Source organism: Oryctolagus cuniculus, chromosome 12, assembly GCF_964237555.1.
Source record: "Oryctolagus cuniculus chromosome 12, mOryCun1.1, whole genome shotgun sequence".
Classification (NCBI taxonomy): Eukaryota; Metazoa; Chordata; class Mammalia; order Lagomorpha; family Leporidae; genus Oryctolagus; species Oryctolagus cuniculus.
In genome coordinates, this window is record NC_091443.1 from 102,924,937 (window position 1) to 102,947,559 (window position 22,623).

At 43.5% G+C, this 22,623-nt stretch overlaps 1 protein-coding gene across 1 annotated transcript in view; it reads left to right on the forward strand.

Moving 5' to 3' along the window:
- The window catches only part of EFL1 (elongation factor like GTPase 1), a 143,069-nt gene that overhangs the window by 13,500 nt on the left and 106,946 nt on the right, over positions 1–22,623 (forward strand). Inside the window, exons 5-7 of the mRNA XM_002721464.5 lie at positions 13,245–13,378; positions 14,960–15,097; positions 18,761–18,975. Coding sequence (XP_002721510.2) covers positions 13,245–13,378; positions 14,960–15,097; positions 18,761–18,975 — 487 coding nt within the window. The remainder of the gene's footprint in view (positions 1–13,244; positions 13,379–14,959; positions 15,098–18,760; positions 18,976–22,623) is intronic.

Genomic DNA, 22,623 nt, shown 5'->3' on the forward strand with positions numbered 1-22,623 from the left:
AGTGAAACTTGTACTTTTCAAAATATTTATTTTTGTACTGTTTTAAATTTTGCATAAAATGTATATTTTTATAATTAGAATATAATAAAGGTCTATTTCCTTTCCCTGATGGACTGATCTGTAGTACATCTTCACAGTGGCGCTGGCTCCAGGGGAGAGCCTGCGTGGGGCAAGACTGTTCTCTTTGATATCAGTCTAAAAATGTTTTGTACCAGACCAGTGCTGAAGCACACAAATTTCTGATGTTTAATGCTTCATTTCTTTTTTTCTTTTTTTTTTTTTTTTTTGACAGGCAGAGTGGACAGTGAGAGAGAGAGACAGGGAGAAAGGTCTTCCTTTGCCGTTGGTTCACCCTCCAATGGCCGCCGCGGCTGGCGCGCTGCGGCCGGCGCACCGCGCTGATCCGATGGCAGGAGCCAGGAGCCAGGTGCTTTTCCTGGTCTCCCATGGGGTGCAGGGCCCAAGCACCTGGGCCATCCTCCACTGCACTCCCTGGCCACAGCAGAGAGCTGGCCTGGAAGAGGGGCAACCGGGACAGAATCCGGCGCCCCGACCGGGACTAGAACCCGGTGTGCCGGCACCGCTAGGCGGAGGATTAGCCTAGTGAGCTGCGGCGCCGGCCCTAATGCTTCATTTCTAAAACATCACCTCTCAGTTCTAAAGGATTTTTTCTTATTCTGTGATTCAGACAGTGAAGCCGAAGATTTATTTATTTCCTTAAATTTATTTATCCAAGGTTTATCTGAGGGTTTATTTATTTGTTTTTATGCATTTTATTATTTACTTAGATGTTTAGGCTCTTAAACTGAGTTTATACAAGCTGGTAAACCCTGACCAATTACTTTTCCCATGGAACTGTAATCATACATTCACATATATAGTATAAACATGTGGTTGAACTGCAATTAATATACATCTCCATCTTACGATTTTTCACAATAAAACAAATTACCAGGTATGCAGATATTATAAAATATAAAATATTATATGTTAGCTCAACTTGGTAGTAGAAACCCACTTTGATTTTTCCAAGAAAGGTTAGAAAGAAAAAGGAAAAAAAGAATCACACTTCAGACAAAAATGAATTGGTAAAGAACTTTGGGTAAGTATGGAAAAATGTTGTAAGAATTTAAGAGAATTTATGATCAAGAATTGTTTTAAGCCACATACAGTTCTACCTTTTACATATTTAGATTTTCTACAAGTTCTGCACAAGACAAAGGTAACATTTTTCTAAAAATACTGAAGAGCTCCCCCCCCCATTCTTTTTTTCAGCCTCACCCCTACCCTGTTAAACCTCAGAATGCGAACATTAAACTAATTCTAAGGCTTTTCTGCTGGAAACATTAAAGACAGGTTCTTCTGTACAATACACATTTTCAAAACGAAGGTTTTCCTGAATTGTGCAAAATAAGACTTACAGAAAGGTTAAATAATCACCATAAGACATGGCAAAATGAAAAAAAAAAGGGTTAAGCAAACTTGATCTGCATTGGTATGAATGTGGGAGATGTAAACATAAAGTGATCAGGCCGGTGGCCTCTGCTCTTAGTGTTTCAAGGAGTAAACCACAGAAGGCCTAAAGTGTTTGTAGTTCCTGGGATTTTTAATTGTTGAAAAAATTATCTTAGCATTATTTATTTTTATCTTTAAATTTATTTGACAGAGAGTGAGAGAGACAGAGAGAAAGGTCTTCCTTCCATTGGTTCACCCCCCAAATGGCCGCTACAGCTGGCGCTGCGCCGATCTGAAGCTGGGAGCCAGGTACTTATCCTGGTCTCCCATGTGGGTGCAGGTGCCCAAGCACTTGGGCCATCCTCCACTGCCTTCCCGGGCCAAGCAGAGAGCTTGACTGGAAGAGGAGCAACCGGGACTAGAACCTGGTGCCCATATGGGATGCCGGTGCTGCAGGCGGAGGATTAGCCAAGTGAGCCACGGCGCCGGCCCCCAGCATTATTTTTTAATTTAAAAGGCAGAGAGAGAGAGAGGTCTTCCATCTGCTGATTTACTCTTCAAATGCCCACAGCTGGGGCTGGCCAGGCTGAAGCCAGGAGCCCACATCTCAGTCTGGGTCTCCCACATGGGTTGCAGACACCAACCTGCTTGAGCCAGCACTGCTGCCTCCCAGAGGGTACAGTAGCAAGAAGCTGGAATCAGAAGTGGCACCAGGACTTGAACCCAGGCAGGCGAGCACCCCAAGTGGCATTGTAACTGCTGTGCCAAATACCTGTCCTGATTTTAGTTCTTATACTAAAATATACAAGTATTATGCTGGGTATTTTGGTACCTAGTTTTCTAAGTTTCTTATGTGTTGATAAGTTTCTAGTAGGTGAGAAGATAAAACTTGAAGCTGCATCATTTCAGGAAAGGTCACGTGGTCAGATGATAAGCACATTTTAAGTGGGAAACGCCAAGAACCTTTTGCTGCATATCCAGAGAGTTGATCCTTACTCATTCATGGTGGTTGCAATTCTGTCACACCACTTAAGGCCCGATAAAGCAACGGTAAAACTGCCTTCTGATACTCCTTCACCAAGTAACATGCTGGCTAATATGTATAACAAACTAGGTCATATATCAGGTTCCACTTCAAGATTTAACCAGTCATCAACACAGTGAGTCACTGGTGTAGCACCATCATCTGCAGGCCAGTAAGAACATGGATGCCTTCTTTGTTCACAGGAGTCGTCTAAGTTTCTTTCCATACTCCTGCTGTTGTGGTGAAGTCATATGTCTTAATGTCTTCTCTAAGCTTAAGGTTGTTTTGGTTGGGTTGTATGTAATAAGAAATCTCATGTTCTTGTGTGTGACTTCTACATGAGCTAAGTGGTTCATTTGAGCCATGTTAACTTGGGTAAAAACCAGTTAATAGAATTATGAGACTTTCATAAATTGAGTACAGCAATTATGCAGAGAAACTGAAGTCTACCTCACTGTACTCTGCTTGAAATTGTCAATGCTTTGAGTATGAAGTTAGGGATGATGGGAAATGAAATGAGCCTCCTAATAGGGAGCAGCAGTTCTTGTCCAGTAAATAATGGGAGGGAAGTGCGCTGAGGCTTTCCCACCCTGGGCCACACCGAGTAAAGTGCTCCATGGACTTCAGTTCAACACTTTGTCTGGTTGGCCATTTTTTCCACGGGGGCTTTGTGGTAGAATAGTAATAATTTTCCACAGTTCATTGTCTGCACAGTTGTCTTGCATTGCCTGGTAGTGTCTCCATTGCCATCACAAACTCCCTAAATTTGTGACCAAGAGCACCACAGAACTGAGGAATGAATGTGCTCACTGGAGGTTGTGGCCTAGTTGTATAGCTGGTCCCAACCCATTGGGATGGGTGGCAATGTCATTGTCAGTGCAGGTGGTAGCAGGGACACCAGGCTCTACCATGCAGCCTCTTTCTTTCTTGATTGGTTGATAATACAGCCTCTTTCTGTCTTTAAGATAAATGGATGGACGGATTGCTTTGTTTAACAGAGAGGGAGAGATGGAGAGAAAGATATTCAATGTGCTGGTTCATACCCCAGGTGGCCACAATGGCCAGGGCTGGGCCAGGCTGAAAAGAAGCTTCCTCCAGGTCTGCCATATGGGTGGCAGGGGCACAAGCACTTGACCCATCTTCTGTTGTTTTTCCCAGTCCATTTATAGGGAGCTGGATTGGAAGTGGAGCAGCCAGGACACAAACTCACACCCATACGGGATGCCAACATTGCAAGTAACGGCTTTACCCACTGTGCCGTAATGCCAGCCCCTTTTTTCTTACACTTTATAAAGATCTTTAGCCTTCTTCCATACTCATGTTTTTACTCTGTTTTTTGTGAAGATTCTGGTTGTGTCTGTTTTAGTCTTCTACTCCGGACCTTGTTTGTAGTTGGAGCTGTAGACATTTTGATTCTGGATCCAGGATGGCCCTAGAGATCACATACCTGTAAAAGCTTGTGGATCTTCCCTCTGAAACTCCACTGTGGGCATCTGGTTTTGTATCTATTATTCTTTAGTATGTCTTTCTCTTTGCAGCTTTTGCCTATTCCTCTTGCTCTGACTTTATCCAGGTTCCTTATCTTTACACCTCTTTTTTTTCACCTTACTTCTGTTGCTTACTGCTTCACTCTCTTGTGTTTCTGGTCACACAGTCTGAAGAGCAGAATGTGGCCCAGCTCATCTTTATGCCATGGTCCAATTGGTGGTAGCTAGAGTGGAGTTGAAAAGTATCTAATGTGTTTCTCTAAGATCAATGGCATAACTGCCTAGAAGGGACTTTGGACGTTCTGACAATGCTAGTGTTGTTTTCCAACTTTGAAAAGTGGGGATAGAAGTTGGGAATGTTGATTGAGAGACCCAGGCTCTCAGAATACCTGAGAGATGAGGTATGTCCTGTCATGAAGGTGGGACTGTTTGGAGGAGAACCTGGAAGAGGGGAAAGAGACTTGATGGTTGAAAAAACTCACAGATCACAGCTTAACCTTGTGTTCTTCCTTCCATCCCTTGTCCAAGATGAACTCGTAAGTTCAGAATCTGTATACTAAAGGTTAATATCTTTCTCTAAATCTGACTCTCAATTTGACAGGCTTTCAAACTTGTTTCAGGTCCTGATTTGGATTGGAATATATAGAGACCGAGGACATAACAGATTTGTGCAGAAACATCCAAGTATTTGTAGTGTCCTTATATGGTGATGAGCAGGTGGAGAATTTACACCTCTGTTAGTTTCAGCTCTGTGGTTCTCTGTTCTTAGTCCAAAGACAAGACCATGGAGAAACGGATGCATAGGGCCAGCTCATACCAGACATTTTTTCTTATGCAGAGGTGGTGGTGTCCCTGGACTGTGTGAACATTAACCCATGATCCTGATTGTCTTTCAGGAAAGGGGCTAGGAAGGAAGACTTCCACTGTCGCTTGTTTGATTAAGGGTCAGATTCTTTAATCTTATGACAATGTCAGTTTGTGAAACATTCCTTTGATGTCAGACCCAGGAAAATGGGTGCATGATAGTTTTATTCTGAGCAACGTATCTCACATGCCCGATTTTGCCTAATCCTCAACAACAACCCTGTGAGATGGCTATTGTCCTTATTTTACGTATGTGCACAAGGAATTCAAAGAGGTTACAAAATCTCCCCACGTACAGAGAAGTTGCTAACATGTGGCAGTGGTCCTAGGAACTGAGTAATTACATTTCCAGCCTGTTCACTTGGACCCGGAGTCTCTTGGAAGGCAGTCAGTCTGGCTGTGGCTAACTCCTCCTGGAACTTAAATCTCTGCTTTCCAGCTGGGATTGCTGGGCTTACTTATGGACATCTTGTGGCCAACGCCACATCCCTATTGTCCTTGGTCACTGCCCAAGATGTAAGCCACAGGGTCTGGCCTCTTTACGGCCATGTTTCTCTGTGGTTCTAACACCCTCCTTAAACCATCCGTCTTCCCTTCCTTACCAACACTTACTCTAAAAATGTTCCAAGGTCAACAAATATATCCACATCCTCAATGTCTTTTTTATTGACACTCCGTCTTCTTCCTGCTTGGCTTTCTCCTGACAACACTGCTTTCTTTTACTGTTTTCAAATGAGTGCGCTCATTTTTACATGTGTCTCTGGGTTGGGACATGGGGTTGCCATTATTAATTTGTTTTTTTTTTTTTTTTTTTTGTCCTATTTATGTTTCTGAAGCTCAGTCCCCCCCCCCCCCCTTGTTTTCAAACCCCTTTTGAGGCTCCTGCTATCCAATTATCCACCATTCTTTGTTGTTGTCAGCTCCTGGTTATGGTCCCTGCTCACTGTTGAATTTGGCAGCTGCTTCCTCCAGGGTAGCTTTTACCATCTCTGAGAATGACTTCTGCAACAACTCGGCAACAGTGATGTTTATTTAGTTCTCTACTTCACCAACCTGCTGCCACGGCAACTTTGAGGAGTCCAGCATTCTAGCACCTGGAACTATCTGTCGCCGACTTTTAAATTTACATGCTCCCTTCTCCATTGTCTAGCTGTCCCTGCCTGTCGTTGTGGGTAGCCATCCTTTGACATCGTCAGCTTCTTGAGCGTTTTGCGCCCTGATCAGTGTCCTCCTTCATTCACGCCCTGCCTCGGGACAGCCCAGATTCGTCATTTCACTGGCAGTTGCCGTTGTCCTCAGTGTCTTTGCTTCCTTGACCTCTCACACCTCTCCCAACAAAACCCCCATCCTTAATAAAATGAATACACTTTTTTCTTTATTGGTTTGGGTTCCCAGCTGGCAGCCTTTCCACGTCTCCCCTGTTCCTTCTTGCTCATTCTCAACAATCGTTTTCAGCCCTCTCTCTCCTCTTCCAGGCTACTGCTCAGCCCCTCCCCCACGATCACAGCCCACACCCCACCTGGCATTTCACAGAATGCGGAAGCCTTCTCCACTACTTGCTCCCGTAACTCAAGAATGGAACGGTGTTGCCGTCTTTGCTTATCTCCTATCTCAGGGCAGACTCCTGCGCTGTACCCGACTCCTATTGAGCAGCCTTCCTGCTAGATCTTCACTCTTGTTCTACACTGACTCCTCTCGATCAGCTCTTAAGGACGCTCAAGGCCATCTCTGGTCTTAAAAGTATCTATGAGTATGAGGCTATAGACTTTCTTCAGCCCATATGCCCTGCACGGTCATCTTCCTTCCTGGTCGTAGGTATGCCACTGTTATTCTCTCACTTGCCCTGATGTTGGGACCTGTGCCTTACAGTAATGATACGCATTAGCAGTGTCAGACTGCGTACCAGACAGTTCGTCCTGGTCTGTGACACTCCCTCCAAGAGGACGTAAGCATAGAGAGGCTCTGAGCAGTAAGCTTCGATCTTTCTTCACACTAGAGTTTCCTATTCAGATTCTTATTCTTACATCCTTTCAAGTAAAAATGCCAGTAAGTAAAGGCATCGCAGCAGCGTAGACGTGTAAGTACTATATTGTCTGCCTGTGCAGCAGGACATCAGGAGTGGGGAAGTTCTCAGTGGTGTCAGAGTGAGGGCTGAGGCCATGTTACTGGGGTGCTGATTTGGACCAGCATCAGGAGAAACCAGACATGAGTGAGGTAAACCAGAATCACTAGTGGTCCCCACACAGTCTGATGGGTGCCGTTCATGGTTATTTCTAGATCATGGTGCCTTCCCTCCTTTTCTCCTCCTCCTCACTTTTCCCACTTACTCCATCAGTCAGCCATCCACAGCCCTTCTCCTTGTTACATTCCTCTCCTGAGGATGGAGCTTGGTTTCTCCTCCGTGCTGTTTGCTGTGTCTGCACACTGGAGATTTAGTGTAGTGCAAAGTGCTTTACAGCTCTGTCAAATCACAAACTATAATAGTTAATTTGCAACTTTTAAAATATATTGATTTAAAATAGAAAAGGATGGTAGGAGGGAGTGAGTCTTGTGATTCTAGTTGGGGTATAGTTTATGAACATCATTGTTGTTTGTTAATATGTAAGAAGTTTAGTCAGATAACTCAGGTTCTGCCTGTCTTCCTGTTTTTTTCTGTTGTTAGATAAGGTATTTCTACTAATATACAGAAATATAAACGATACTTAAAAAACGTTCAGATCTCTGTCCACAGCTTCAGCTTGTCTTTCTTCCTTTTTTTTTTTTTTTTAAATTATATATTTATTTGAAAGTCAGAGTTAAACAGAGAGAAAAGGAGAGGCAGAGAGAGAGAGAGGTCTTCCATCCGCTGATTCACTCCCCAGTTGGCTGCAACAGCTGGAGCTGTGCCGATCCGAAGCCAGAAGCCAAGAGCTTCTTCCGGGTCTCACACACAGGTGCAGGGGCCCAAGGACTTGGGCCATCTTCTACTGCTTTCCGAGGCCATAGCAGAAAGCTGGATCGAAGTGGAGCAGCTGGGATTCGAACCAGCACCCTTACGAGACGCCAACACTGCAGGCGGTAGCTTTACCCACTACGCCACAGCGCCGGCCCCTCTCTTTTCCTTTATTTCAAGGAAAGTTTTCTCTGTGGAGCTTTGTGTGTGTGCTTTAGTGAACATCTCTAGTGTTCAAGGTATTGAGCACTCAGTTCCTTCCATGAGGTTTCACTGTTCACAGAGGAGACATTTTTGCGGGTGCTGGTGAGGAATAACTGGTTTCTATGAAACAGTGACGTATGGCACTTGAACTGCTTGCAAGGCTCTTTTCGCGAACCCTCAGGAAGCAGCAGAAATTGTCTGGAAGGCATTTCTTGTACTTAACTCATGGCCTTTCAACTTTTTTCTTTTTTTTTCAATTGCCTGGAACATAAAAAAATTGAATTGTTGTTTGACTTATTAGATTAGTCCCTTGAAATGAAGAAATTTATTTTGGAATGCCTGGAAATAAGGCGGTAGAATTTTTTGTCCCTGAATGCCATAGCAGGGATTAATGCAATGCATAGCTCTAGGACCATGTTACCAATCAGAAAGATCATTTGGCATACTTAAAAAATGGTTTCAGGCCAGCGCCGTGGCTCACTTGGTTAATCTTCTGCCTGCGGCGCCAGCATCCCATATGGGTGCTGGGTTCTAGTCCCGATTGCTCCTCTTCCAGTCCAGCTCTCTGCTGTGGCCCGGGAAGGCAGTGGAGGATGGCCCAAGTGCTTGGGCCCCTGCACCTGCATGGGAGACCAGGAGGAAGCACCTGGCTCCTGGCTTCGGATAGGTGTAGCTCTGGCCATAGCGACCATTTGGGGGGTGAACCAACGGAAGGAAGACCTTTCTCTCTGTCTCTCTCTCACTGTCTAACTCTGTCAAAAAAATTCAAAAAAAAAAATGGTTTCTAATTTCTGCTAACAGTTAGTAATAATGTCTATTGTGATAAATCCTATAACTTTTTTAATGTATTTTATTATTTGATCCTTATACATGCAAAGTAGTAGATGACTTTCAAGAAAACAAGTTTTTTTTTTTTTTTTTTTTTTTTATTTTTTGACAGGCAGAGTGGACAGTGAGAGAGAGAGACAGAGAGAAAGGTCTTCCTTTGCCGTTGGTTCACCCTCCAATGGCCGCCGCGGCTGGCGCGCTGTGGCCGGCGCACCGCGCTGATCCGAAGGCAGGAGCCAGGAGCCAGGTGCTTTTCCTGGTCTCCCATGGGGTGCAGGGCCCAAGCACCTGGGCCATCCTCCACTGTACTCCCTGGCCACAGCAGAGAGCTGGCCTGGAAGAGGGGCAACCGGGACAGAATCCGGCACCCCGACCGGGACTAGAACCCGGTGTGCCAGCGCCGCTAGGCGGAGGATTAGCCTAGTGAGCCGCGGCGCCGGCCCAAGAAAACAAGTTTTAAAAAAGCATAATGTGTGGGGCTAGTGTTGTGGCTCATGGCCATCTAATATGCCAGCATCTCATATGGGTGCTGGTTCCAGTCCCAACTGCTCCACTTCTTTTTTTCTTTAAGATTTTTTTTTTTATTTATTTGAAACTCAGAGTTAACACAGAGAGAGAGAGAGGTCTTCAATCCGTTGGTTCACTCCCCAGATGGCCGCAACTGCCGGAGCTGCGCCGATCTGAAGCCAGGAGCCGGGAGCTTCTTCTGGGTCTCTCACACCAGTGCAGGGACCCAAGGACTTGAGCCATCTTCTACTGCTTTCCCAGGCCATAGCAGAGAGCTGGATCAGAAGAGAAGCAGCCAGGACTAGAACTGGCACCCATATAGGATGCCGGCACTTCAGACCAGGGATTTAACCCACTGTACCACGGTGCCGGCCCCTGCTCCACTTCTGATCCAGCTCCCTGCTAATGTGCCCAGGAAAGCAGTGCAAGATGGCCCACATGGGAGTACTGGAAGAAGCTCCTGGTTCCTGTCTTTGGCCTGGCCCAGCCCCTGCCATTGCGGCTGTTGGGGAGTGAATTAGCAGACAGACGATCTCTCTGTCTCTGTCTCTCCCTCTCTTTCTGTAACTCTGCCTTTCGAATAAATAAATCTTTAAAAAATAAAAAGCGTAATGTGGCATTAGCCACATTAGTTGCAGTGGAAGAGCTGTGCTTATGTACCTTGTTTTCTCTTGTGGATGTGGACCTACGTTTACCCCACCTTTGGAATTTAGCCTGAAGAGACTTGGAAGAGTTTGAGATGAAAAAGGCGTCAGTGGAGGAGCTGGAGGCCTGGCTCGGAGCTGAACTCTGCCGTTGTCAGCTGTGGGCCGGGGGCACTCGCTGTTTTTTGCCATTAAGAACATTTCACAGTTGGACAGACTCTTTCATCACAGGGCCTCCTGGACCTTTGGTAGGTTTGTGTGTGGTGAGCCCCAGGCCAGCCTGTATTTTCTTAAATTGATCACATGCTTATTTGTCAGGCTGTAGATTTGCAGGTCGAACACTTGGTGTATCCCGAACTTTCTCTTCCCTTCTAGACCGGAACATGTCATCCATGCATGAATTTCGAACGATCTCGAATTGTATGCATAATTAGGGTGATATAGATCAGAGCTGTATTTTTTTTTGCCCGAGTATTCTCTAAAAAGTCCATGACCCCAATCAAACATATGAGCAATGTTGTCTAGAAAGCCCAAGATTTCTGTATGTGTGCATTTTCAGAATCTGTGAAGACCTGAGAGGAGACCCAGTCTCTGAAAATTCTGGTCAGGTACAGGTGGTATCGCAAAAGACAGATTCCTGCTTATGACTCTCCCACGCTAAAGTCAGTGTTCAGCCAAATGAGCAAGCAAGTGTAGTTTCCCCATCTGCCAAGTATAAAGGAGTTCAAGGCTCAAGAAGTGAATCAGGTCATTAGCTAGACCTGGGTGAGTTTCTGGCTCGCTGCTTTGTGACTTGGGGCCCTAAAGCACTTTTATCTGTGAAAAGAAGGGTTAGGCTAAGAAAATGGTGAGTGATTTCAAGAATCTCACCACTTTGGCCTTAGGTGATAGGACTGTGGACCATACCAGACTTGCTCATGTTTCTCTGGCTTACTTGGTTGCGACTGTGGTGCTTACCCAACAAGTGACTGGGAGAACTGGTGCCGTGAGATATGACACTCACAAGGCTTAGTGAAGGCACAGTGGGTCATTGCTCCAGAGCGTCGGTTCTTTGACTTTCTTTGGAGATGTCCGAGGTCCTTCACTGGTTAGTCTTTGCTGTGGGTGCAGAGAGAGAGCCAGAGTTCCCCTGATCCTCATACAGTTCACACTCCTTAACTCTGTGTTTCAGAAATTCACCTCTAGTAGGATTTTGGCACATGAGGTGAATTTACTTTTTTTCTGCTTGTAGTGCTTAAAGCTATGATCTTTGGAGTCAGAGGTGTTTGAAATTGTACTTTTACCATTTTATGTTGTATTGTTTTATAATCATCCATATCACCTAAAGCACAATGCAATCATTACAATTACGTTGAGGAGGGGGCTGGTGCTGTGGCATAACGGGTAAAGCCATCGCCTGCAGTGCCAGCATCCCACATGGCTGCTGGTTCAAGACCCGGCTGCTCCACTTCTGATCCAGCTCTCTGCTGTGGCATGGGAAAGCAGTGGAGGATGGCCCAAGTTCTTGGGCCCCTGCACCCACATGTGAGACCTGGGGGAAGCTCTTGGCTCCTGGCTTGGGATCAGCGCTGCTCCAGCTCTTGCAGCCATTTGGGGAGTGAACCAGCAGATGGAAGGTGAATCAGCAGATGGAAGACTTTCTCTCTCTCTCTCTCTGTGTAACTGTGACTTTCAAGTAGAATAAATAAATCTTTAAAAAATTACATTGGGGAAGAATTCTTTACACGGCCATAAAAGGTAACATTCAGCCCTTGTAGTAATTCTTAAGAACATTAAAGTTGATACACAGAGGCTGGCGCCGCAGCTCACTAGGCTAATCCTCCGCCTTGCGGCGCCGGCACACCAGGTTCTAGTCCCGGTCGGGGCACCGGATTCTGTCCCGGTTGCCCCTCTTCCAGGCCTGCTCTCTGCTGTGGCCCGGGAGTGCAGTGGAGGATGGCCCAAGTGCTTGGGCCCTGCACCCCATGGGAGACCAGGAGAAGCACCTGGCTCCTGGCTTCGGATCAGCGCCGCTGCGCCAGCCGCAGCGGCCATTGGAGGGTGAACCAACGGCAAAAGGGAGACCTTTCTCTCTGTCTCTCTCTCTCACTGTCAACTCTGCCTGTCAATAAATAAATAAATAAAAGTTGATACACAGAGGTTAAGGAGAGCAGCAAAAGTAGAGTAATATATAATTTGAGCTTTCTAAAATAAAATTATATCAAACTTAGGAATAGACATAGGATTCTATAGTATGACACTTTCTACATGATTTACTAAATTCTTTTTTTTTTTTTTTAAGAATAGTTATTTATTTGAAAGAGTTATAGAGAGGGAGAGGCAGAGGCAGAGAGAGAAGGAAATCTTAAATCTTCCATCCACTGGTTCTCTCCCCAAATGGCTGCAACAGCCAGGGCTGGGCCAGACTGAAGCCAGGAACCAGGAGCTTCTTCCAGGACTCCATGTGGATACAGGGACCCAAGCCCTTGGGCCATCCTCTACTGCTTTTTTAGGTGCATTAGCAGGGAGCTGTATCGGAAATGGAGCAAGCAGGAATCAAACTGGCACCCATATGGGATGCCCCTGGCTTTACCCTCTTCACCACAGCGCCAGCCTCCTAAATTCTGTTTTAACGGTAAAGCTCTGTTAAGGGTGACCAGTTGTTCTGGTCTGCTTGGGAGATGGGATATAGAAATTTTTGTGCTGACGCTGGACAGGTCCGGATGATTGGTTCACCTGCTATAAACCTCATAGATGTTTTTTGTTGTGAATATTAAAGCAAGTAATAGATAGGAAAGCATATAGCAGCTGCTCCTAATGTTTTTGTAGAATTGGGTCTAAGTTTTGATGGAGGTGATCCACGCGTTGCTCCATGAGAAGTTCTAGGGAAGAACTTGGCCGGCTGCTTTGTCTCTTTGGCATCTTGGGGCCCTTGAAACAGCTTTCACTCTTAGCCCTTAGACACTGGTTTCTTTCAGTGTCAGTTTCCTAATCTGAAAATGAGAATAGTGACATTTGTCTCATAGGGATATTGTAAGGATTTAATAACCTGTGATTAGTGTTTCAAGAATATTTAGTGCAGTGCCTGACTCATGCCAAGGCCTTAGTGATTGGTAATAACTTAGAATAATAGGCTTCCAGCATTTTGTACAGATGCTGTTTGACATCCGCCGTCTCATCAGCGGGAAAAGTTGGAATGGCAGCTGTTGGTTGAGCTTTTGCCTCCGTCGTGTTTAGTCTTTTCTGGGGAGCTCTCGTATTCGAGAATGTCTGAGGAACAGTACTGCGCACTTTGCACAAGTTTTCACATTTTGTTTCAGGTGAGGGTGAGTACCTGATTAATCTGATAGACTCTCCCGGACACGTGGACTTCTCCTCGGAGGTGTCGACAGCTGTGCGCATCTGTGACGGGTGCATCATCGTGGTGGATGCCGTGGAGGGAGTCTGTCCACAGGTAACGGCGGCCGAGGGAGAACTGACCGCGGGTCTTCACGTCCACTGGGGCATTTCCCTGACTGCTGGAAATCTGTTCTTATGTTTCACCATCAGCCCCGTTCCAGGCTGCGGTCGAGTTAGATCACCTAGGATCCGAAGGGATCCTAGACACGATGCCTGTCGTGGTAGAGGTTTTCGGATTCAAGTGTGTGATAACCTTCATTTGGATTTAGCCGAAATGGGAAAAATGTTGACTTGGGAGAGGATCCACTGTCATCTGGTGCTACCAAAGGCAGAGAGCTCGCCCTGAGGCCTGAGGGAACATACTCCGATAGGCCTGGTGGAGATGGAGCTGAGTGCCTCTCCAAGTTCATCTTGTTTAATTTTTTTAAGCATATCTTTTTTTTTTTTTTTTAAAAAAAAAGATGTATTGATTGATTTGAAAGGCAGATTTACAGAGAGGAAGAGAAAGAGCGAAGTCTTCCATCTGTTGGTTCACTCCCCAAATGGCTGCAACAGCCAGGGCTGGGCCAATCTGAAGCCAGGAACCAGAAGCTTCCTCCCGGTTTCCCATGCAGGTACAGAGGCCCAAGCACTTGGGCCATCTTCCACTGCTTTCCAAGGCCATAGCAGAGAGCTGGGTCGAAACTTAACATCTTTTAAAATGTCATCTTTGGGCCAGAGCCATGGCTCACTTGGTTAATCCTCTGCCTGTGGCACTGGCATCCCATATGGGCGCTGGGTTCTAGTCCTGGTTGCTCCTCTTCCAGTCCAGCTCTCTGCTGTGGCCCAGGAAGGCAGTGGAGGATGGCCCAAGTGCTTGGGTCCTGCACCTGCATGGGAGACCAGGAGGAAGCACCTGGCTCCTGGCTTTGGATTGGCGCAGCGTGCTGGCCATGGCGGCCATTTGGGGAGTGAACCAACAGAAGAAAGACCTTTCTCTCTGTCTCTCTCTCACTGTATAACTCTACCTGTCAAATAAATAAAATAAAATGTCATCTTTATATTCTATTCCTTACCTTAATATACACATGATTGTATTAATGTCTTTTTAAAAATAACAAATAAATTACTCAGGTGGAAGAAATATAATCCAAGAAGAGGCACTGTGACTATTCTGACACCTGGAAGGCGTAGGCACCCAGTGTGAGAGCATGGCCATAGTCTGAGGTTTCCTGGAGCAAAATCCTCTAAGAGATGAGGTTGTGATCAGTGATGAGGGAGATCCACATGGGCTTTCTGCATCCTGTTTGCTTTTTTTGACCTGTATGCTAGTAGCATGAGTGTTTGTTTTACAGTTATTTAACTAAATGTGTTTTGTATGTGTATGTGAAAATGGAATTAAAACATGAGTTTATTTTGGTGCAAAAAGAAGTGAAATTCATGTGTACAGAGGTCTTTCAGAACATACATGGACATTACATAATATGAAAAAACCCTGGGTCTCATATATATGTATTTTGTGACTGCCTCGTGAATGCATTGTCTGAGTTATGAAGGAGTATAAGAAGTACTGTGTTTGGTTATTAATCAGCGTTTGCAAATGTACTCTAATTATTTCAAATAATAAGTTTAGCATTTTTCATTCTGTTTTTATCAGACCCAGGCGGTTCTGCGACAAGCCTGGCTTGAAAACATCCGTCCTGTTTTGGTGATTAATAAGATAGATCGCTTGATAGTGGAGCTGAAGTTCACCCCACTGGAGGCCTATTCTCACCTAAAGAATATTTTGGAGCAGGTATTCTGTTCTTCGCTGTTTAACTGGTGCTCAGACGACTTGTAGGGAAGTCACTGAGTATGAGACATGGCTGCGGAAAGGTCACTGCTCAGCACTTTTGCACTTCAGATCCGTGTTGGAGCTTTCACGCCATAAGAGAGGCAACAGAGCAGGCATGCTCTCAGGAGCCCCCTCCGTCTTCTGGAAGCAGCCTTCAGTATGCAGTAATCTCGCTCGTTGAGAACTCTGAAGTTTGGTTCCACAGTGAAGCAGTACTAGGAGAGACTCTGGTTACCCTGTTACTTGTCTTCAGATGAAATCTTGCCCAATGCATTCACTCACTTATTCAGCAGATATTTACGCACATGTGTGTTTAATAGGCGAGTCACTGAATAGTCACTGTGTAGGGGCTGTGCACAGAAAGATGGCCTGGTCTGAGTCCCTGTTGTCAAAGAGCCCACTGTGTGGTTAAAAAAGAAGTATTTGGAGAACAATGAGATAAGTCTAGGGTGTGACTTGGGAGCATTGATGAGGGCCACTTCACCCAGTCTGGGTCAGAAGGGAAGAGAGGCAGGAAGCCGTGAGGTGGAAGAAAGGTAAATATTTGCTAGATGTGGAATTAAGGAAAGTGCATTCAAAATAGAAGTGAGTCAGGCAAGGAAAGATAGGACACAATGTTTCATCCAAGGAACTGCAAATTGTTTGTTATAGCTGAAGATCTAGACCATATTGAGCATGGAAAGAGATGAGATAGAGGAATACAGAACTTAGATTTTGGTGGATCTTGTATTCCAAACATGAGAGTTTGAAATTTCTTCTTAAAGAATGTGGAAAACCATTTGATGACAACAACTTAAAAATATTTATTTGCTAAAGGAGGGGGTAAGGGATGATGTTTGAGCAGTAAAAAACAGTGACCTTATGAAACAAGATGCCTACCCCTATGCCCTATACAAAAATGGATGAAGGATCTATACCTAAGACCTGAAACCATCAAATTACTAGAGGAAAACAAGAGAAACACTACAAGACATTGGAATAGGCAAGGACTTCTTCGATAAAACCCCAAAAGCACAGTTAGTAAAAGTAAAAATAGCAAATGGGATTACATCAAGCTAAGAAGCTTCTCTACAGCAAAGGAAATAACAAAGTGAAGGGAGCAACCAACAGAATAGGAGAAAATGTTTGCAAACTATACATCTGATACAGGATTAATATTCACAATATATAAGGAGCTCAAGAAACTCAGCGATAAGAAGCAAACAATCCATTTAAAAAATGAGCTAAATACGTGAACAGTCAGTTGTAATGGCCAACAGGCACATGAAAAAATAAATGCCAGGATCACTAGCCATCAGGGAAATGCAAATGAAAACCACAGTGAGGTTTCACTTCACCCTGGTTAGAATGGCTGCCATCCAAAAGTAAAAAAAATAAAATAAAATGCTGGTGATATGGAAAAAAAGTTAACACTAATACACTGTTGGTGGGAATATAAAGTAGTACAACCATTATGGAACAGTATGAAATTTCCTCAAAAAATCTGAAAGTTGATCTACCATATGACCCAGTCATCCCACTCTTGGGAATCTACTCAGAATATGAAATTAACCTATGAAAGACTTAGCTGTACCACCATGTTTATAGCAGCTCAATTTACAATAACTGAGATATGGAATCAAGACTGATGTCCATCAACTAACAACTGGATAAAGAAAATGTGGTACATGTACATGATGGGATACTATAAAATAGAATGAAAATACTATAACATAGAATGAAATCCTGTCTTTTGCAACAAAATGGATGTAGTTGGAGACCATTATGAAATAAGCCAATTCCCAAAAGACGAGTATCATATATATTCTCTGATTTGTTGTAGCTAATATATACAGTACAAAAAATAATGTATATGAGTGAAATTGCTATCTTTAGACTTGATTATTGTTTATCGCCCTTGTCTGTACTGCTAAGGAGCAGTGGTCTTTCTGCTTTCTACTTGTTGAATTCTTTATTTAATGGCAGATTAAGTTTGTGATTATAAAGTACATTGAAAATGTGTTATTCCAAAATTAAGAAACGCAGGAGGAGAAGGGGTAGATTGTATCATTATATTCTTAAAACTATATATATGAAGTATATGAAATCTCTTCTCTTTATTTCTTTTTAATAAAGAAATCTATTAGAATGACCTCTGGATCTAGTATTCCCATTAAAATAGTCAGAATGGGGACAGATGAAATGCTTCTGCCCCGCAGTGCCAGGAGAAGGTATTTGCTGATATAAATGGGCTTATGAGTTGGAGTGTCAGGAACTTGCAGGAATTGAGTAGTAGGTTTTCATTTTTTTCTCTGAAGTAGGAAATAAGATTACTGATTTGGGAGTGAAATTATTTGGAATTTATGAGTCAGGAGTGGAACCTGCAGAGAGTGGTGGATGTTTTATTTTTAAAGTTTTATTTATTTTTATTTATTTGAAAGACAGGGTGACAGAAAAAGAGAGCACCATCCACTGGTTCATGTCCCCAAAATCCTGGAACAGCCCTGGTTGGACCTCGTTGAAGCCAGGAGCCTGAAATTCCATCTGAGTCTCCCACAAGGGGTTGCAGGGACTCTAATTCTTGAGCCATTTTTCTGCTGCTTCCTGGGGTGTGTATTAGCAGGAGCTGGATCAGAAGTGAAGGTGGGACTTGATGTCAGGCACTCTGTGGAGGGATGTGGCATCCCAGGTGGTAACTTCACCGTATGTGCCACAATGTCTGCTCCAGAGACACTTGTTAAACACTTGTTTAACAGTTGATGTAAGAAATGGGTGGAGGAGTTGACAGCAGTTACAAACTTGACTTATGAGGGTTTAGAAACAGTGAGTTCCTAGATTACAGGCTCCAGAACTGAAAAACAAGGGAGTAACTCAACTGTGTTTACATAAAACCAATCATGTCATCATCATCACACAGACAACCTTTCAAAAGTCTTACATAGTAGCCCCCTCCTAGCCATGATCGGTTGTCCAAATTCCAGGAAATCTAAAATACTGAAAGTACTAAATGGGAAATTCCAGAAGCAGTAAGATTTTAGTTGCATGCCATTCTGAGTAGAGTGGCAAGGTCTCATGCTGTCCCACTCCATCCTGTTTAGTACGTGAGTCAGTTTTTGTCCAACATACCTAAATACCTGCTTGTCCGTCACTTAGTAGCTGTCTCAGATATCAGAGTACTGCTGTGGTGTGTGTATGTCCAAGTAACCCTTGTTTTAATTGATAATAACCCCAAAGAACATGAGTAGTGGAGCTGTCAGTTTTATTATGGTGCATTGTTGCAGTTTTTCTATTTTATTATCAGTTACTGTTGTTAATCTCCTACTGTGTCTAATTGGTAAATTAAACTTTGTGGTAGGCTGGTTTGCATACATTGGGTTTGGTCCTGTGGGAAGTTTCAAGCATCCACTGGGATCTTGGAGTGGATCCCCTGTAGATAAGGAGAGAAGATTGTGATTCAGTTTTGCTGTATTTTTAAAGAATAGGTTAATGATGTGTAAGTTATTCATTGACTGTAAATGTCACCTCCATCCATGTGTGCTTAATGTAAACCCAAACTGTGACTGACGCTTGTCGTTCTCAGAAAGGTTAGACAGTGAGCGTGCCACGCATCTGAATGACCCTCTGCCATTTCACCATCTCTCCTAGATTAATGCACTCACAGGAACTCTTTTTACTTCTAAAGTCCTAGAAGAAAGAGCAGAGAGAGAGACTGAATCCCAGGTGAATCGGAACTCTGAGCAAGGCGAGCAGGTGTATGACTGGAGCGCTGGCTTGGAGGACACGGATGACTCTCACCTTTACTTCTCTCCAGAACAGGGAAATGTGGTGTTTACCAGCGCAATAGATGGGTGGGGCTTTGGGTAAGTCGGAGTGTAAATCTCCTTGTGGATTTTACTTATAACTGATTTTCAGTTAAGCTTTATTCTCAGATAATTGTAGATTCACCTACACTTGTAAGAAATTATACAGAGTTCTCTTGTACTGTGTACCCAGTATCTTTGGACTGTCCCTGTGGTAACTTCTTGTAACACTGTAGTGCAGCATCACAACCAGGACATCGACATTGATAGAATGGAGCTGGAGAGCAGTCGCACCACCACAAGGGCCCCTCGTGTTGCCCTTCCACAGCTGCCATCTGTGTGTTTCCTACCCGTAAGCCCTCCTGGATCCCTGACAGCCCTTTACCTGTTCTCTCCGTCTCTAAAATCTGTTAGTTCAAGAATGTTACTGAAATGGAATCAAAACCATATTGTAGAAATGGAACCCAACAGTATGTTAGCTTTTGGGAACTGGCTTTTTTCCGTTCAGTATAGTTCTGTAGAAACTTAAGAAAGTTGTGCCTATTAATAGTTGGTTTCTCTTTATTGCTCAGTAGTACTTCTTAGTATGAATTTACCTTGCTTTTAGAGTCAAGTTGAGAGCTCTTTGCCTTCCACTGGATCCTGAAGATTTTCTTACTCTTTTTCCTTTAAGACTGCTTTATTTCGCAGTAATTACCACGTAAACTCTGAGACTTGGGTCAAGGTTCATGGTTTCTGCCTCTGGATGTCTAAGCATTTGTTGAAAAGCCTACCGCTCTTGCACTGAGTTACTTTTGTGCCTTTGTTAAAAGCACATTTGCATGGGTATGTTTCTGAGTGTCTTTCTGTTCCACTGGTCTGTCTGTCTGTCTTTCCAGTAGTACCAGTTTGTCTTAATTACTGTTGTCATAAATATGTCTTAAAATAGGGCAGATTGTTTCAACCCCCATTATTTTACTTTTTAAAAAATTGCTTTAAAAAAAAAAAGCTTTTCAAGGGCCTATGTCTTTCCACATAAATTTTCTATAACCTTCTGCAAAACATCTTGCTAGGACTTTGGTGGAATTGTATAAGCCTGTGTGTTAGTTTGGGGAGAATTGGCATGTTTTCTGTGTTGAGTCCAATGTCTCTCCATTAATTTGTTTAGCTATTTTATTTCTTTCATTATCATTTTGTAGGTTTTGGCATATACATCTAGTACATGTTGTGATAGATTCACACATCATTTTTCATCTTTTGAGCAGTTAGAAATGATATATATTCAATTTTTGTGCCCACATATTCATTCCTGGTATGTGGAAATAATATTGATTTATGTTTAGCTCTTAAATCTGTGACTTTGCTGAATTTGCTTTTTAGTCCTAGCAGTTTTTTTGTGAATTCCTTAGGATTTGCTATAAGATAATCATGTCATCTGCAAATAGGAACTGTGTTATTTCTTCTTTTCTGAGGTGTCTGCTGTTTTACCTCAATGCATTGGCTAAAACTTCCAGCACTATTTGAATAAGAGTGGTTATGGTAGACACCCTTGCCTTGTTTCTGATCATAGAGGGAAAACATTTAATCTTTCACCATCAGAAGTAATGTGAGCTGTCAGCTGTTTTTAAATGTTCTTTATCAAGTTGAGGAAGTCCTAAAATATTCCCATTTTTCTGAGTCATTATTATGAGTGAATGTCAGATTTTGTTGTGTGCCTTTCCTGTGTTGATTAATATAATCATGTGGTTTTTCTTCTTTAGCTTGTTAATGTGGCAGATTACATTGGTTTTTGAAAATCAAGCCATTCTATACAGTTGATGTTTTTAAACTTTATTCTTTGAATACATTCAAAATGTACAAAAGTGTTTGGACCACAGGAATTCTCCCACCCTGTCTCTTAGCTCCCTGCATTTTCTGGAAGTGCCTTGTGTATCTTCTTGAGATACTCAAATATACGTTTATCTCGACTTTTATACCAACCCTGGGAGACATTAGTATGGAAAGCAGCTAACCTTATTGAGGATGTACATATACTAGGTTTTGAGTTAGTCACTTTATTTAAATTATTACATTGTATTTTTTGTTAATATTTACTTATTTTTTTCACCTACTTGAAAGGCAGATCAGAGAGAGAGAGAGAGAGAGAGAGAGAGGTCTTCCATCTGTTCTTTCACTCCCCAAAGGCCCACGGTAGTCAGCACTGGGTCACGTTGAAGTCAAGAGTCTGACACTCCATCCAGGTAGCTGGATTGGAAGTGGAGTAGCCAGGATTCGAACCAGGAACTCCCATTTGTGATGCAGGCATCCTAGAGGTGGCTTATCCCAGTAATCTACAATGCCCACCACCATGTGTGACTTTAAGATACATACTGAGAGGTGCGTTAACATGATTTTGACATTGTGTGAACACCATGGAATGTACTTAGACTGCATTTTGTTTAAGTTTTATTTGTTTGAAAAGCAGAAAAAGAGACAGATTTCCTGTCTGCTGATTCACTCCCTAAATGCCCACAACAGCCAAGACTGGGTCAGGATAAAGCTGGGAGCCAGGAACTCCACCTGGGTCTCCCACTTGAGCTATCACCTGCTGCCTCCCAGGGCACACGTTAGCAGGAAGCTAGAATTGGGACTGGAGCTGGCTGGCACTCTGAACTGGGATGCCGGGCTTCCAAGCAGTGTCTTTGCTACTATGCCAAGTAGCTGCTGCTTTCATTAAATTATTGTAATAGTGGTTTGAAATAAATATTAATATTTATTATATAAGACTCAAAAACATTGAGCAACTTGTTTAGCATACTCACGTACTAAGTGGCAGAACTAAGGTTAAAAAGCTTGCTTGACTCCAAAGCTTGTGCTTTTTATTTTTTAAAAAAAGTTAATTTTTTTGTTTTTGAACAGATATTGCCTCGGGCAGTATAATGTCATATAATTTTCCATGTTTGCGGTAAATTATGGAAGCCTTGGTGTACTTAGTACCTGAAAGGTCGTACTGAGCAGACAAGTTCAGATAATGGAGATGTGATAGAAATAGAAGCTGTGAACTTGCTGAGCCTTTGCACTTGCCATTTGTGGCTGCTGGTTTCCCGTTACCACTTTCCCAGTCTCAGCTTCCTCATCTGAAAGGTTGCAGTATTGGAAGATGATCCCTAAGAATCTCTTCCAGTTTAAAAAAAAAAAAAAAAAATGAGGTGATTCATTCAGTCATGCAGCAGAGTGAGAGCCATTGATTTCCTACTGTGAGCATTCTGCCAGTAAGCCACAAGGGGGGAGGCTTGTTCTTTTCTTCTCATGCTTTCCTGACATGATTATTGTTCTATACTAATTTTACTCTAAGTCTCACAACATGCAAAGTTTATTACTGAAGGAGAAGAAATGGACAGAAGGCTAACTGTGCCCCCTTAGAACTGTGCGTGCTTTTAGATCACTTTCCCCACGTTAGACAAGGTGAGATTTAGAGGTGAGCCAGAGCCTGTTTTCAGCAGTGATAAGCTGATATTGGGGGGGAGGGACAGTGATAGGCGAAGTTGGCAGCTGCATGTGTCATGAAAAGTGGAAAATAAGTGCATCCCCGAATTTGACAGACAGAGCCACGGGCTCTCCTACAGTGGGACGGGAGTCGAAGAGTGACTCGAGGCTGGATGGATGTCTGCCCTGTTAGTAGATGTTAATACCAGAGAATCGACTCTGACACACCACTGGAATCTAGGTTCATGCTTTAAATGCATGGGA